Source organism: Ostrea edulis, chromosome 3 (genome assembly GCF_947568905.1).
Source record: "Ostrea edulis chromosome 3, xbOstEdul1.1, whole genome shotgun sequence".
Classification (NCBI taxonomy): domain Eukaryota; kingdom Metazoa; phylum Mollusca; class Bivalvia; order Ostreida; family Ostreidae; genus Ostrea; species Ostrea edulis.
Genome location: NC_079166.1, coordinates 70,361,291 through 70,378,695, shown reverse-complemented (window position 1 = coordinate 70,378,695; position 17,405 = coordinate 70,361,291). Strand labels below are relative to the sequence as shown.

Here is a 17,405-nt window from a genome sequence, read left to right as displayed (position 1 = left end):
ATATTCACTAAAAATCCTAAAGTATTAAAATATTTTCCCTCAAACTTCAAAACCTTATCGTGAAGGTGGGGAGGGTGTCATCCTTCAACACGTTGGTTAAATTCAGTGCTACATGTACTATATACATTGAACTAAAAAAAAAATGGTGGTCACCCAATATATCCGAGTCTGCATATCGAAATGACTAATTGTGCACGTGAAACATCCCTAAACTGAATGTCATCAAAAATGTGGGCAATACCGATTATATGTGTTTGTTATAAGTTTCATTACTTGAGCAACTAATCAAAACAACTCTGAGGACAGACAACAGGTGTTTACCACCACCACCCCCACCCCCACCCTTGTTTACAAGGGAGGGAGTGATAATTTTAATGTAATAATAAAATCTTGCTCAATATTGACCCTGAGTGACCCCGTGGTTCTTCCATCCCATCATGATGAAGTATCTGCACGCGTTTCGTGCATTTTATTTTAGCTGTCATAATGAGCTGTCACACAGACGATGAACGAGGTAGCCAGGCCTATACAATACTATATAAGGCAACACCAAAAGTACACCCAGCTATTCCGTAAACAACCTTCATATCATTTATTATTTCCTTATCATATGCAAATACAGGACAATGTGGTGAAAGGAGACGATTATCAATATATTAAACTTTCTCCCTAAAAAAACCAAACATGCAGCCCCTTTCTCCTACGCCCTTCTTGAAGTTAATTTCAAATATAAAAGCAGTTTGTTCAGTGACGGATGCAATGTGAGTTTACCCCTCCCCCTTGTTGACATAACAGTATATATATATATATGCATATCATGCCAAGCTATATATAACTAAATACCAGGCATACTTGAATAACTTATATCAATATAGACAGGGTTTCGAGAATTTAATATATTGCTCTCTCCCTCTCTCATGGACCACTATTACATTTACATGGTTTATATCATAGTGCGCATTGATATTGATCGTCAATTTATTTGTCAGAAGAGAGCAACAATTCAGTTTTGGCGTGAATCAATTCAGCACATACATTTGTAAAAGAATGCGCGCAATAATTTAGATTTAAAGACATCCTTAATTATTTGAAGAGATCTTTGATTTATAATGATACGCTCGTCATATTGAATTGATGATATCTTCAAACAATTATAATTAAGATACTTTCAATTCTTCGAGTTAATGATGAACTCCATATAAAATTGAAGTAAGCATGTGCGCATTGGGAGTCTGAAATGTGAGTGCAGGTTCATGGTTTGAACAAACTTCAGAGTACGGTTATGCAAGGAAACTTTCATGCATGCCATATTCATGACTTCCAAAGCAAAGTGGTTCTTGAAAAGACGAGTTTTTGAACAGTTCGTTCCATTCTATATAACTATTTCACCTAGGAAGGAACGTGCACAAGTTCTTCGTGTACACAACCCTAATTGGCCCCAAAAACTTTGAGAAGTAAAACTGTGGAAAGTCTACATACGGCAGACAGACAAATGACAGCCACTACTCACTTGCACGCATATTAATTAATCGTCATGTACTTTGCAGCTTTAAGTTTGTTTTAACCATCTTTCCCCGACCACAATGACCACAGGTACATTAATTAATGTTTCAGACGGTCCAGGGGTTTGTACATGCACCAACCTTATAAGTCTCCATGTCTTGTCCATATATGAATATATATATATATATATATATAGAGAGAGAGAGAGAGAGAGAGAGAGAGAGAGAGAGAGAGAGAGAGAGAGATGCACATGTGTACGACCCCAATGCCTCCACTACCCAAGTGCAGGATGCTTGTATATAATTTTCCCCAAATGTGCACATAGCCCTAATATTCTTCAAAGGATTTTTCTCAAGTAGCATGTTGTAAATTTAAATCTAATTTTAAGTACTGTGTAATAGCATAAATAAATCCATATCCTCTTATTTCAAATAATTTACAACACGACATTTGGGTCGGTGATCAAGTACATTGGGACGATGCCAGCACATTGACAATTTCTTTGGGCAAATTTATACAACTTTTCTCAGGACATTAACTTCACAAATCTTTTTTAGTGTTTGAGGCAGAACAATATTCTATATCTAAATAATATCGACGTAATTTGCACAGTGCTTTTCATTCCAGAATATAATGAAATTCACCTTCAATTTGGTTACAGTTGCATGATGTACACCCCCCCTCCCCCCCAAAAAAAAACCCCACCGTTCATTCCTTTCAATATTACTCCATCTGCCTACTTCAACAGGAAGGTGATGGTAATAAAGATTTTTTGTAACTTTCTTGGAAATAATATCAAATATTCCTCACATTTGAAATTTGTTTTGAAAATTTTGTATATCACTCCCTTTGAAGCCCTAGATATATCTTCGTGCCATTTTTGTAAAAAAAAAAAAAAAAAAAAAAAAAAAAAAAAAAAAAAAAAAAAATTCATTTCATAGCCTTTGGTTAACAGTTGACTTAATCCACATAGGGCTATAATTGCGTATTCCATGCTCATATCAAATTTTGGGAGGACACACTTGTCTAAAATAGTTTTCAAAAATGAAATCCATAGATTTCTTACTGTTCCTTTGTCAAACAATTTACGTATATACATATAAATAACCTTGCTCAATTTGTTATCATTGCTGTTGATAAGTTTTGCCCAATAAGAGATCATCCTATAGTAAAATTGTTATAAACAAAGGAAATATTCCAGTTTCACCGTATCAATATTTTCATAACCCCAAATTTCACATGCATGCAGTAAAACAAGCACCACAACTTTATTAAATAATGTAAATCTAACTGACAATCAAATAATCTTATTTTTCTTATAACACCAAACATAGCATTCTGTGCTTGCTCACACAGGGTTGTTTTTTTTTTAATTATTATTTTGCTTTATAAAATGAACCAGATTGTGAAAGAAAAAAAAGACTCCTAAATGACGGTACTATCAACATATAAACCATGTAAGTGAAGACACATTTTGGTTGTCGACCTTCTGAAAATATTACAATTTTTGTTTTACTAACATTCACAGTAAGTTTCCATAGTTTACGATAGCTATCAAATCTGCACGTCTGATAACGCTAGCCTAGCTGTAAATCTAAAATAACTGTGTCATCTGAATATAACACGATCACCACCTAGAGAAATAACGGGCACCTTCCTCTCACCATATCGTGACCAGGCGTGTACATTCATACACGCACTAGGTCAGATTATCATAGCCGGATTAGTCCTCTTTCCATTCTCCCCACAAGGTGCTGATGAATGAACTGAATTCATTTATCCCGTCACAATTACATACAGAGATATAGTATTTTATATAAAAGTGATGGTAAACTGTATCATAAATCAATAAATGGTTTAAGGCATGCACGAGTATGGAGATTGGCAACATGTTCAGTTTTAGATTGAAGAAATCATTAGGTTGGGGAACATATTTTGTTAATATTTCTTTTAAAGGAATATACTTTTCTGAGAAAAGATTGCTTGTTTGAATTAATCATATTTTCAAATGTAATAATTTTGAAACGTATTTGTTTCGGTGATAAACATTGTTTTCATACATCAGTCAGAGACTTGCAATTAAACATGTACGGGAATTTATCACTAATTTCATTTAAATCACATTTATTACCAAGTCTTATTTCTCTGGGCTCGTTTCGCCAGCGTCCAAGTGATGATTAGGGGTTCGAAAAGGTTACAGGATTTTTTCTGGATGCATTTTTCGAATCTTGGAGACGTTGTTGAACCAAGCAATCTCTTTCGCGTCTCAGTTTTAACTGGAGATTCACCAGTTTTGTTTCTTTAACAAGTGTAATTTTGTGCCAAAATGAGATAATACGCGTTTGTGTGTGCATGGGGTGTCGGCCAAGTTCACCATACACCCGGGGGTAGATTGTTTGAATTGATTTTAATGAGAAGACAGACACACATTACCTTACTATACACCCCATCAATGTTGGTTGAATAAGTACGTTATCAAGTTCGACTATTCTCAATCTAATTAAAATCTGTGTAGTATACGGCGCGGATCCAAGAAGTCCGATTTTAATTAGATTGGGTTATTCTAGCCTTAATAGTACCGTATACCTAAAAATTACTATTGCCTCGCCATTTAGTTTGACTTCCTCCTGTAATCATTGGGAACAGGTGCGACAAGTTACTTATATTAACGCTTTTACCTGATCCACAAGGTGCAGACAGATGCACTGCGTCATACCTAATTACACATCCGCCTACAGGACAGGTGTACAAAAAGCATGAATAGGTTCTTGTTCGCAAGAAATCGAACTCTTCATATCAAGAATTACCTACGGACATCAATACATGTAGTGCAACTGCTCCCCATAATTAATAGACAAATTTCGTGAAATTTCAAAAGATGGATTATTCTACCAGGTTTGCTTGAAATTGGACTGGTGGTTCTGAAGATGTGAATGCAAACTATTAACAGACAACGGAAAAACTTTGATTAGAAAAGCTCCGTTCTCTGCTTGGCAGAGCTGCAATCATGGAATGGCTGGCTATGTCCAAGATATACACAGACAGTACACATATTTTCTTAAATATTAAATGTTTAATCTTGGGTCATAACATGTGCAATTTCACCCTAATAATGCCTTGCACATATGCATGTATGTAGAATTTTTTTTACATTAACAAACAGAACCCTTGAGTGAAATAAAAACACCACGTTTTTATTTACATCTTGAAAAACAATCAAGTATATACACAAAACATCCATATTTACGTTCTCTCCAACCACGACTTCAGAAAATAAACAAAGTAGAAGCAATTCAGGTCAACAACTATGACGATAAATCTCGATTTTTCTACAGATGTACAATATATATTCTTGTAAAACAGATATTAAAAATAACTTGACCGTTAGCAATTTCAAAGTTTCAATACTTTTCAAACTAGCTTGTGTATAAATTGTATAAGTTTCATGACATAAATTGTAAAATATGCAAAATATGCAGCAAAAATACATACCACCGAGATGAATAGAATAGTATAAAGTAAGAGAATAATCAAACGAGGGCCACATTTAATGCCACTAGCTTGTATGTAAAGAAAGATCAGATAATCAAAGCTGAAGTGAAGCAATGCTAGCAGACCATCCTCTTTAATTCACAACTTCCAGAGAAATAACAAAACTTATGTAGATGATAAAAAATCTCTTCAATTACACACAATCTAAAATACACTGATAATGCTGGATTACCTCCCTTCCGTCAGAGGGAATAGGGGGCGTTTTGATGATTGTGTTGCAAGGTATATGATTGGGTGAATGGGGTCTGACAATGTGTGATATCGACCTCAGTGATTGGAGTGGGGGTGATATCACTAAGGGAGACAGGCTGGTCAGACAGGAGATGATGAAGGGAATCTGTATTCTCCAGATTGTTCAGAAGAGAGTCCACAAAGGACATTTCTGTATCACAGGTTAGGAGGGGAATGTCAGCAAGAGACCCCAATGGAAGATCTTGGGAATCTGAGCACATTACGGCATCGGTCAGGTTGTGTGTCAGAACACAGTTGTCGGAGAGAATGCTGGTGGACATCATAGTACCTCCTTGGGGTAGAAAGTTGCAAGCGGTCGCCAACTGGCAGCTTGTCGTCATCACAGAATTAGCCCACATGTTGGAATGTGAAGTAATCGGGGCTGGGCTGTTTGTTACTGGAAGTGCCTGGTCAACAACTGGCTGGTCAGCTTCCATCTTCACTTCTAGTGAAGAAGTCGCTTTACCTGCACAGCTCCACTGAGCCTCCGCAGACAACAGCTCCGGTTCATCCATAATCTTTGTTTCCTTGCTGATTTTTCTCAAGCAGTTGAAAAATTCTACAGAAGAAAGAAACATACTGTTCTTTGCATTTCTCCAAGCTTTATCATTAGTTGTTAAGGAGGAATAATACCCTATAGAAATCTGATATGGATGGAAAGTGAAGGATAAGTACAATAATAATTTGGAATTGAAAACGAATCTAAAAAAAAAAACCCAACAAGAACTCTGCAAAGCGAGAAATTCCTTCGAAATATAGGCAATTAGTAAATTAATTTTTTTTTCTATGCATTCCGATAGTAACCTTGAATCCCAAAATCAATAGGATTCTTCCTCTCTCAACAACAAAAGTTAGACATGAAATATCAAATCAACATGAACTGAGCAAAATATTAATCCTGTAGAATGTCTACCAGCTTTTTTATCAAATCCCGTAGTGACCTAGACTTTTGGACCCCAAAAATCAATACAGTTCTTCCTTTCTTGATAACAAATAAACTTGTGAAGTATCAAATCAAATGAGCAAAAATTGTGTTGTATATACACACTCACTTGCACACATACTCATCCACACAAAAAGGGTCTGTTACTAAATCCCATCTCGCGATGAATTGCGAGGTGATAATCAAAACCTCTGCTAGACTTAAAATCTACAGATTGTTAACCTATTGAGCTACCCAGCTAGGCAATTCCATTTTAATGATGCATTGTTGACATTTATATTTTCATTCAAATTTCAAAAGGAAATTAGCCATTATGACGATGTGCTATTTCTCCTTAAATAATTGCATTTGTTGAGCAATCAACGTACATCTAGTCTACATGTACAATGTATAAAATCATAAAAGGATTGCTACGTTAATTTGACACAAAAACTCACTGAATTTGACAACCAACGCAATATGTCACAATAATCCCACGATCTTGAAAGTTCATTTAACTGCAGCCGAAATAAAGAGAAAATGTACTAGTCTATGTGCATGCACTTGTTTGTTTTTAATTAAACAATACTAAACATACGAGCAAAAATGCATTCAGGGGCTTACAAATTCATTTGAGTGACAGGTGTCCTTTCTTAACTGACTTGCCCTACTTGCCTTTTCACTTTCCTAATATATATATATATATATATATATATATATATATATATATATATTAGGAAAGTGAAAAGGCAATATATATATATATATATATATACACATACACAATTATTTAACACAAACACATTTTCAATGTTTTGAAGTTGTCACATGGAAAGAATGAAGAAGCACACAAGGGTAATCAACGATGTGTTTTGATTGGCTAAATCTAAATATTATCTTGGTTAAAATATCCTATATTTTGGAACTCAGTATTGTGATTCACAGAGTGGATCAAAGACATACGGCACTAATTTTGATTTGCACAATGCTAGAGACATTTCAATACATACTTTATCTTCTGAAAAATTCATTTATCCATGGTCAATTAAGTACCTATGAAATAGTTACTTGTTTTCATAGAAAAGCACCTGATTTGCCAGCTCCTAACAATGTTGTCCATATTAAACGACAATGGGCATGCCAGCACACAGCATATTCTGACAGCCTTTTCATAACAAATAATGTGCACCCAACAATGTACTTCTGTAGCAGATCAAATATGTGCATTACCTATCCTTAGTTTTGGCAGTGAAAGTTTTTCCTTGACCCAGTTGTTGACCGATTGGGAAAACTCATCAGACGTCGTTGAGGTAATCATGACTTTAAAGGACTCAAACAGAGGCCTCATCATGAAACTGAACTGATAAAGACTTAAGGAAACTTGTCATCAACAATTGTAATGTGATATTAAAAATACATCAAATTGGGGCCCCATCCTTTGATTTTTTTGGGTGAGATTTATCAGTGCAATGAATTCAAATTGTCATATAAAGGAATGTTCATGCCAAATATGTAGCCTTAAAGTAAAAAGTATTTGCAAAAATTATGGGCCAGTTTAACTTAATGTGCAAGTACGACATGAATGCTCCTACTGAGATTCATTTTTGAAATCAATATATCAAAACACTAAAAAACTGACAAGTTCGAAAGGGTCCTGCAATGAATATTTTGGAGGCTGGGATGACATAGAAAGTGCTGGAAGTCCCATAACTCTGTAATGACAAGGCTGATAAACATTGAAATAGAAAGTGCTGGAAGTCCCATAACTCTGTAATGACAAGGCTGATAAACATTGAAATAGAAAGGGGTTTTCCTTTGCCTAATCGAAGTATTACGTATTAAAGTTATGAAAATCTCCCAAAAGAAACTTATCGTGTGGCAGTGTCATGGCAAATGCTGACGGACAGCCAGACAGAAGCCTGAAAATTGAGAAGGGTCTAAAATTCTCTGTTTAATCCAAGGATATAAAATTTTTGAAAATCTTCCAAAGGAAACTTAAGTTATTGCATGCAGGGTTTTCAATATGCAGTGACACCTGGCTAAATGTTGCCGTTCTGATTGAAAGAAATTGCCAGCTCGAGTTTCCTCAAATGTGATGACATGATTCTCAATAAAATAGAACAATGTATCAATATCAGTTCCAACCTTGTTTTTTCCCCTAATAATAAAATACTGATGCTATTTTGGGTCATGTGTGGGTTGCTTTATGCATGGGTTACATCTGAGCTATCCTGAAAGTTGACAATGGAATGAAAACATTAATGTTCAATACGAATGTAAATAAACAAAAACGAAGCGACCTCAAGCATCAATACTAAGTTGTTGGGTTTGTTCCCAAAAGATTTTTAAATTACATGAAGTGATTTTTCATTCATGAAATTGCAATTTTAATGAATAAGCAATATATACATGCATTCAATCATATCTTATGTGACAGATAGTTGATGTAATGGGTAATGATGCTCAACATGACCTGTTTAAAATTCTAATTCACCTGCTTACTTATCGAAAACCCTGTTGCATGCCATAGGAAGTGCTGATGGAGAAACAGAGCGATTATTACAGAGCACCTGCCATTTGACCGGACCCTAACATTCTTACAAAGGTTTTAATTGGTGGAAACTAAAATAGTTTTCAATATAAACATGAATTCCTCACTGCATCACACACCAAAAGAGGCTTGTAAATGTACATCAAGTTTGAAGAGGATACAAGGTAGAACTTCCAGTTTTTTCTGGTCTGAGTAGCCACATATTCTTCGTAAAGCTTGTCAATGTCTGTGCTGGGTGGTTCCTCAACAGTGTCCACTCCTGTCACCGGCAGCTCTGTCTGAAGGTCACTGGAAAAGTCAAAAAGGCCATGTTAACAATTGCTGTCTGAGTTAAGGAAATGCAGAGGGATTTAAAGACTAAACCATCTTCCAAATACCCACTGCAAATTGATGGGAAATGTTCAATCCCCAAAAGTTTTATAAGGAGATTTTTTCCAGAATATCCCTGAATTTTCATTATTCACAGAAATATTTTCATCTAAATCAATTTTTTTTTTAGAACTTCAACCATTTGAAGTTATGTTCCACATATTCAAACTATTATTTCATTTTTCTTTTTTTGTTCATGAGGGCATCAAAGCAGGAAAATATCTCCTTAAACCAAGTTGTTGGATCACTAAGCTAATTAACTAGAAGTTATCACCTGCAAAAGATACAAATCATCATTCTACATTTAGTCTCATACTAAGAATTTTAAAAAAAGAATAATTAGTATTATCATATTTCATTATGCTATCTACGAGTATCTTACCAAATGTTCCTGAAAATAAAACAAATCATTAATAATATAAAATGTGCATCAAATTGATGCTTTTTCTGAAACAAAAAGAAAAATTAGTCAGATACATTTCAGCACAAATTCTAACTACATATAAACATAAATCATTCAATATAATTTATTGTACCTACAAAAGAAAGCAAAGTTTCTGTATATTATTCTATACTAGTTTACATATCTTGTATCCAACAACTTGGCATCAATATCTAATATCTGGAAGAAACGAATAGAGATTTAGTAATGTAAGCACTTATTATGAATATATATACAAATATATATAGGTATAAATCATGGTTAGATACAACCATGAATAGAGATCATACATACAGAGCATGGTCAAACATTTAAAATGTTTTTGACTTACTGAATCTGAGTACCCAGGGACTGGATTTCTTGCCGCAAAGCAGCCGCCTCATCGGTGAGCCCCCTACATTCGCCCTTAAGTTGCCGACAGTATTCAGCAGCTACAAGAGGGAGACAAGTCAAAATTTTGGGGTTAGATGCCCCCTCACAAAAGAGGGCAAACTAAACTTAACAGAGCCTAGCATATGATGCCCCAAACATTCCTCTCTCTGGCTTCAAATGAACTTTTTTCTGTGCTTTTTCGCAATTTACAGATAACAAAACAAATGTTCTTTAAAATTTTCAAAGACTGTTTAAAACCTAACGACACTTGCTACAAATTTTTTTCAAAAACATTGAAAATCAAAACTATATTTATGCTTCTATATGTAAAACAAATTCAAAATTTATTGTATTTGTAATTTATTCCTTTGATTTCTCAATTAAGTCCAAAATAGTAAATTCATATCATATAGGGAAGGGTAATATATTTCAACTTTTGAACATCATAGAAATTTGCAAGTCCCTTAAATTTTTAAAGGAATTTTATACTTGTACTTATTACAACCAAACTAAGGCAAAAAATATAAATATCAACCCATGTATCCCACTTTTTTGTTTGCATCAAGTGTCCTTTAGCACAGAAGTGAAATCAGCGCACGCACAGAAAGAGCAGTGTTGTCTTAAAAAATCCCCTCACACTAGTAGGTGCCCATGAGTGACTCCCCCTTCTAACTAAGAGTCTTTGTATCCTAATTTCTGGTTCTGGGGATACTTACTTTTAAACAGCATAACAGCTTTGCTCTCTTTTTCTGACACATCTTCAAGTGAGGGAACCAATGACCTTAAACTTTCAAATCCTTTCTGTAAATATAAACCAACTGGATTAACAAAATTATCAAACTTTATAACAATTTCTATATTCTGAAAAAGAAAAAGTTCAACATGATAGTCAAAATATACATAAATACCAAAGATATGTCTCCTTTTCTGGCAATACTATAGGATACATTTTCATTTAAGGGTGATAAAATACCTTGATATTGCTCAAACAGAAGACATTTCTAGAAGTTTGCCCTTTCAATATGTGAATTGTACAGATTTTTTTGTGTGTTTTTAAGGCCTGAAATTCTTAGTTCTACATTTTCACATATTTTGGGCAAATAAAGATGCTTTAGTGAGAAATAGTACAAAGTGTACATTACTACTCAACACATCCAATCAAACTTACCCCTGAATGATTGCACTGTCTATAAACACACCTTACCTGATTTGGAATCAAAAGAGATATAGGGGGCACTTTTCCAAATTTCCTAGCCTAAATATTGGATACACTGGCCAATTATGGTCAGGCTTTCTTTTTGCAAGTCGTACTACATTCAATAACCATGAAAAAATAACAGACAAAATCATGCTTAAAAGAAAACTAATAAAAGAAGACTTGCCAGAAAAATGAAGATTTGCTACATATTCAATACTTACCATATATATATGTTACATAAATATATATATTGTGAAGAGAAAAGCCAAAAATCTACAATATATATCAGAATTCAATTTGAGCCGTTGCAAACCTGAATTTTATCCCTCCTCCTGTATTCGGCTTTGATGTGGGAGTCCCTTTTGTGTCTGGGGATCGGATTCGCTGGACGCCCACATTTACCAGACTGAGTTCTCGGTGACTGGGGAGATGAAGGAGAACTCACATCGGGAGGGCTTTTTGTTGCTCTGTGTCGGGTTTTTCTTTTTACTCTTCCATTTACCTGCACAAAAAATTAAATTAGTACATTTGAAAGTGTTGCAAGTCCATGCTTAATACATACAAGTATCAAATTTATCCTAAGAATATTTTATCAAAAATCCCATTGGCAAGCTTTCTGTAAAACAATATCAAACACACACACAAATTATTATCCCAATTAACCAATACCAGGTCAACATTCTCCCTTGATATATAAAATACTGAATCTTCTATGATTTTGTGCACGTGCTGTGTGGTTTTGGGTGACAGTATGCAATTTTCAATACATATTTATCTTGACACCATCAGACATCTATATAGTTAATGGAAAACAACTATCCATTTAGATTCTAAATTCTAAAATGCAGCTTTATTAAGTTACAATTCAACAGAATCCAGAATGCTGAAACTTTTAAATACCCCCCCCCCCCCCCCCCCCCCAAAAAAAAAACCACTAAGTAAAATTCAACATTCGGAACACCTTCCATCTTGATTCATTCAGTGACCTTTTGACGTCACAATGTTAACCCAAATATTCCTCGTGACTTTTCATATACTCCATACTTGTGACGTTTACAGAACTGATTAACATGCACGAATGTTATCAGCCAATCAGAATTACTTGAATGCTTTTACCATGTGATCTGTGACACCACAGTATATAAACGGCGCTTAGCTCGTTTCAATTTCTTGCCGGTTGCGATTTCGACAGAGAAACACCTTCAGAATGAAATTACTGTTGTGTGGTGTAAAGAAGTATGATGATGTCTATGAAGATGTCTTGGATGCTGTAAAACAGTTTGATACAAGGATTGTAATAGAAATATGAAGTAAAAATGTATTAAAATCATCAAGTACTAGATCTGGAAGAGTTGACAAAATCAGTGGAAATGTGTACATGTGAAGCAGACATCGACTTAAGCGACAGCACGTTTTGTTATTTTCAGAATATTGTTAAATCGTTGAAAATATATTATAAAAGAAATTCTGACCTGTAGTTTTTCAGTTATTTCCTTGTGGAGGTTACTTAAATCCAGTTCAGTTTGGTAATCACAATGACCCGTCATTATGAAATCACCTTGTCGGCCCAGCTCAGCACTGAGCGCCAATGTTATATACTGGTATACCACAATGCATTGCGAAAATAATCTCGAATCCATATGAAAATGCTTTGTTTTGACGTTTTAAAAATGTGAAACGTTTCCAATCCTAAAATATTGTTGTGACTTTAGTAAAAAATGTAAGAGTAGACCTGTTTGCTGATTTAAAATAAAATAATTGTGGTTGTTGTGCATTAATATAAACACGTGCACTTGATGCACATGCCGCGATCGCGATATAGGCTGTAGTTTGTTTACTGAATTTCTATTATAAATTTTATGCATAGAAGGTAAATTGAAAACTTTAAAAAATGATCCATCCTCTCAATTGAATATTTGTAACGATCTTCGAGATTAAAACTGGGCTAACAGGATGAAACCAGTTGGCCTAACACCTGGGTGGCGGATCTAGGCCTAGAAAGGGGAGTTCAGTGAACCATTGCATTTTATCAAATTAATCGGTGCTTTAAAAGTAAAGAAAGCTACTGCGGGTAGATGAGTGTTTATAATATGGTGGCCAGAACAGACGCGCTCATCCCTCGACCTTTCCTAATCTCTCTCTCTCTCTCTCTCAATTTAGTCATTCCAATTTTTTTAAAATTGAGACGTCGGGAATATTTCTATCGTTCTTGTCTATAGTGAACTTCAAGAGACTCATGAATTTTTAACATAGTTCATGACATTTTTTAAAAATATCTCCAAGTTGCAAATAAAGTACTTAAATAGCTATAGAGCAGTGGGATTCTTTTGTTTATCTAGGACTATATTTTCATGTTTTCCCCAGACTAGGCTATCGCGCATGCGCTAATTTGGCACGTACACGGGTCGAATTTATTAACTGACAATTTACAATTTAAACTAACAAGTCGACGAGTGTCGCAGTGTCTGTACAGATAAAAATGAAATGATTTAGCCTATTTTCACTCATTCTTACGTATTTTAACACACGTATGATATACTATGCGGGCTAACTCGGTGTTGCATGCACCCTTCGAAACAATGAAAATACGGGTACGTGTTGCTAAAACATGGAACGGAATTTAAAAATTAAAATGATTAATTTAGATAAGATAACGCGAAAAATCAGGGGGAAATGATTCAATTTTATTAAAATCAACAATATAAGATTTTACAAAGCGTTTTATACAAGAATTTTGAAATTTCGGCATAATTGACAGAGCACAGGCACTCGACGTTTTAAATATCTATAATAAAAAAAATTGTCTTCCTGTAAACATAATATTTAAAACGTCGAGTGCCTGTGTGACAGAGGTGTTAGCGAGCAATGACACCTATAGGTAGAGAATGAAAATAACACGCGTGGTTTATATACCCCCCCCCCCTCCCGTGGTAAAACGTCATTAACACATGTTTTTACACATAATACCGTGCATGTGTCTGTACATGGAGTGTGATATGTATATAAAAGAACGAAATAATTCATTATGTTTTTAAGTCAACAAGTTAAACATCTTGTGTTTGATTTATTATTTTTTTTACTAACAGAGAATTAGTGACCGCAGCACTCCAATCCTATAAAGAGGGAGGACTTCTGGCAGTTCATTTCTAAACTAAATACTCGCGTATATAGCTTAACCTTTAGATTAATATTAAATGAGATGACTTAATTCCATTCAAGCATAAATTCTGTGTTAGCCTTTTAGCTATTTCGTATACTAAGAAATAAATCTGTTATTTCCTCTTACTATGGGTTGTAAACTTCACCCTGGTTTACATTGGTTCTGTTTAAATCTTTCCTTCCCGTCGTATCTCTTCAGTTTCAACACTAATCCGCAGGATATCGGTAAATGTACGAACTTTCACATAAATCCATCCCAAATGAGGCAAATACTTTTTCCACACCGGATCGTTTGCTTTGAAATTTGATGTGATACATAAATGTCTATTTACCAGGTGTAGAACTAAATTCAAATTCAGTTATCTTAAACACCTCTAGTTCGATTAAAAGCACGTTCAATTTAAATAGGCTATCTTTGGAGGAAATTGTTCAAAAAATTAGTTTATCTTTTACAATGTTGTTTTCAGGAAGGGGGTACCTTTAATTCATTGGATAAGCTCATAAAAATCGTTTCTTAATTAAGGTAGTAGTCAGAATAAAGTAATATAATTTGAAAGGGGTTCAATTGAAATTCAAGTCTTTTTCAGTATGTTTATCTTATTTTTCTTCTTCATTTGTGAAACAACATATACTGTCACAATCGGGGGGGGGGGGGGTGACAAAGCCGGGGAAAAGGATCGTACCAACAGGCGCTTGCATAATATTTTTATTAAAACTTACTATGCAAAATATTAAGCAAGCGCCTGTTGGTACATTCATCCACAAAATCTATCGTTTTAAAATACATGTGGATTCTAAGGATGACTTCCTGTTCTCTCTGTAATTTCTGTTTCCCTTGTTCATAATAAGCCTTTTGATTTTACAAAATACAGACCTCCTCATAACATTATTGCATATAATATTTTCCGTTCCGCGTTTTAGCAACACCCTAAAAATATACAACCCACCCACCCACCCACTCGACATGCCAAGAAATTCTTAGCAAAATCTCCGGTATAGAAAAACCGTTATAAATCAGTGACCGCAATTAAGAGATAAGCGACGGCTACTATTAATCAGCATGTAATATGGCCCTATTGAAGCCAACGAATTCAGACCGGACGGGATTTCTTGGCATGATCTAGCCTGGTTCGATGTGCAAGCACCTGCACATCGGAAAGCCTCGGGAACCAGGCTACCCCCATAAAAAATTAATACAGAACGAACGATTTATCCAAAATATGTGATTTCTTGGTTCTATGTTTATTTTTTTTCATTGTGTGGGGTGGGTTATCTGAAGTGAGCTTTTCTGATCGCCTGTTGTCCGTCGTCTGTTTGTCTGTAAACTTTTTACATGTTATGACTTCTTTTCCAGAACCACTGGACCGCGTCTGCAAAGGGGTGGCGGTCGCCGCCCCAATAATTTTGCAAAAAATGAAATAAAATAAAATGAATAAAAATAAATAAAAACAAAATACAAAATTAAAGATTTTTAACGACGATATCTACTCATTGTCCAGAGCGGCGAGTATAACGGCGATCTGTGGTCAATGGAGCTCCAAGTGTGAAAGCTAACTACACATACCAAATGGGATGTACATGTATGTATGTATGTATGTATACCTGTACCTGGCCCCTGGCGAGTGTAAACAATAAAAGGGACTTCCTTGCTGTAAGTGCGGGTGTGCTACAAATTGTTCATTGGTCGATCGATATTTGGAAGCTATAATGATATTAGGTTGTAAGTAATTAGATAGAAAATTATCGAAAAATATTAGGAATGTATGAGCATATTTATAACTCAAAGGAAAATACTGAAAATTAGTTAAAATTTAACGTCTAAAACAACTTGTTGAGATATTTTTTTTTCTTTTACCTTTGTCACACATATTCCTGCATTTCAATTTAAAAAAATGGATGGATTAACAAGTATCAATAAACCTGTTTATCTTAATTTCCTTGTCTCGGCAAGAGGAATCCAGAATTGCGTTCTTTCAACACCTCTTGGTTCCATACGTTCTGTATGGTACGAATGGTCACATTATGACGAAGTATCAAAATATTACATTATGTCTACTCTATGATATTTTAAAAGGAAACAAATCTGATTTATTACATGTATTGTTTCAGGTAAGCTTAATTCAAAATCTGAATATTGCGATAAAATGATTGACAAGTCAATGATTCCAAAATGGATGAAATTGTTATTCAATATTGCTTCTTCAATTTCTAGTGTCTGCACATTAAGAGTTTCAGTTAAAAAATAATGAAGTCTGAGTTGTTACATGATACTGGGATCTGGCTTATAAGTATTCCAGGTGGTGTCTTTACGACATTGACAGAATGGGGGAAAGGGTATATCAAGATTCAGGTGGTAATCTGAATTTAAGTCAAAATATGTTACATGTAGTTATAGACCCCTCTTTTTGATCCAGTTCGTTTCTCCAGTGTCAAATACTTGCCGACGCCCCTGAATTATAATCAAACTTGGCCAGAAGCATCCTTGGGTGAAGGGCTTTCAAGTTTGTTTAAATGAGGGGTCATGCTCCCTTCAAAGGGGAAATAATCACAAAAATGCAAAAAATAGGGTGGGGTCATTTAAAAATCTTCTCAAGAACCACTGGGCCAGAAGAGCTGAAATTGACAAGACAGTTTCCTGACATAGTGCAGATTCAAGTTTGTTAACATCATGGCCCCCGGGGGTAGGATTGGGCCACAATTGGGGATCAAAGTTTTACATACAAATATATTGGAAAAATCTTTTAAAATCTTCTTGTCAAGAACCAATGAGCCAGAAGAGCTGAGAATTCCTTGAAAGCTTTCTGACATAGTACAGATTTAAGTTTGTCCAAATCATGGCCCCCGGGGGTAGGATGGGGCCATAATAGTGGATCAAAGTTTTTCATACAAAGATATATCGGAAAAATCTTTAAAAATATTCCTCTCAAGAACCAATGAGCCAGAAGAGCTGACATCCTGACATAGTGCAAATTAAAGTTTGATAAAATCATGCCCCCGGGGGTAGATTGGGGCAACAATAGGGGATCAAAGTTTTACATAGAAATATATAGGGAAAATCTTTAAAATCTTCTTCTCAAGAACCAATGAAGTTGACATTTAAATACAT

At 34.9% G+C, this 17,405-nt stretch overlaps 1 protein-coding gene across 2 annotated transcripts; it reads right to left on the bottom strand.

Annotated features, from left to right (window-relative positions):
* Positions 1-4,676: 4,676 nt before the first annotated feature.
* LOC125675067 (MLX-interacting protein-like) lies at positions 4,677-13,065 on the bottom strand. 2 transcript variants are annotated; one of them, XM_048912545.2, is made up of 7 exons: positions 12,613-13,065; positions 11,454-11,642; positions 10,659-10,743; positions 9,902-10,001; positions 8,921-9,047; positions 7,439-7,568; positions 4,677-5,845 (listed from the first exon to the last, which is right to left on the bottom strand). In XM_048912545.2, exons 1-7 carry the CDS (start codon positions 12,778-12,780, stop codon positions 5,238-5,240), a joined length of 1,407 nt encoding a protein of 468 aa, XP_048768502.2. In that variant the 5' UTR covers positions 12,781-13,065; the 3' UTR covers positions 4,677-5,237. The 2 variants fall into 2 exon arrangements, with proteins under 2 accessions (XP_048768502.2, XP_056014702.1); XM_056158727.1 differs by having other exon boundaries at positions 12,257-12,919.
* Between the last annotated feature and the right edge of the window lie 4,340 nt (positions 13,066-17,405).

Bases quoted from the DNA above. Each gene is read 5' to 3' on its own strand.
- LOC125675067 (XM_048912545.2), bottom strand. From the start codon at position 12,780: ATGGATTCGAGATTATTTTCGCAATGCATTGTGGTATACCAGTATATA. The intron at 10,002-10,658 runs GTAAGTATCCCC...TCCCTCTTGTAG, and splicing joins AGCTGTTATGCTGTTTAAAA to CTGCTGAATACTGTCGGCAA. The intron at 7,569-8,920 runs GTATCCTCTTCA...AGTCTTTATCAG, and splicing joins AAAACTGGAAGTTCTACCTT to TTCAGTTTCATGATGAGGCC.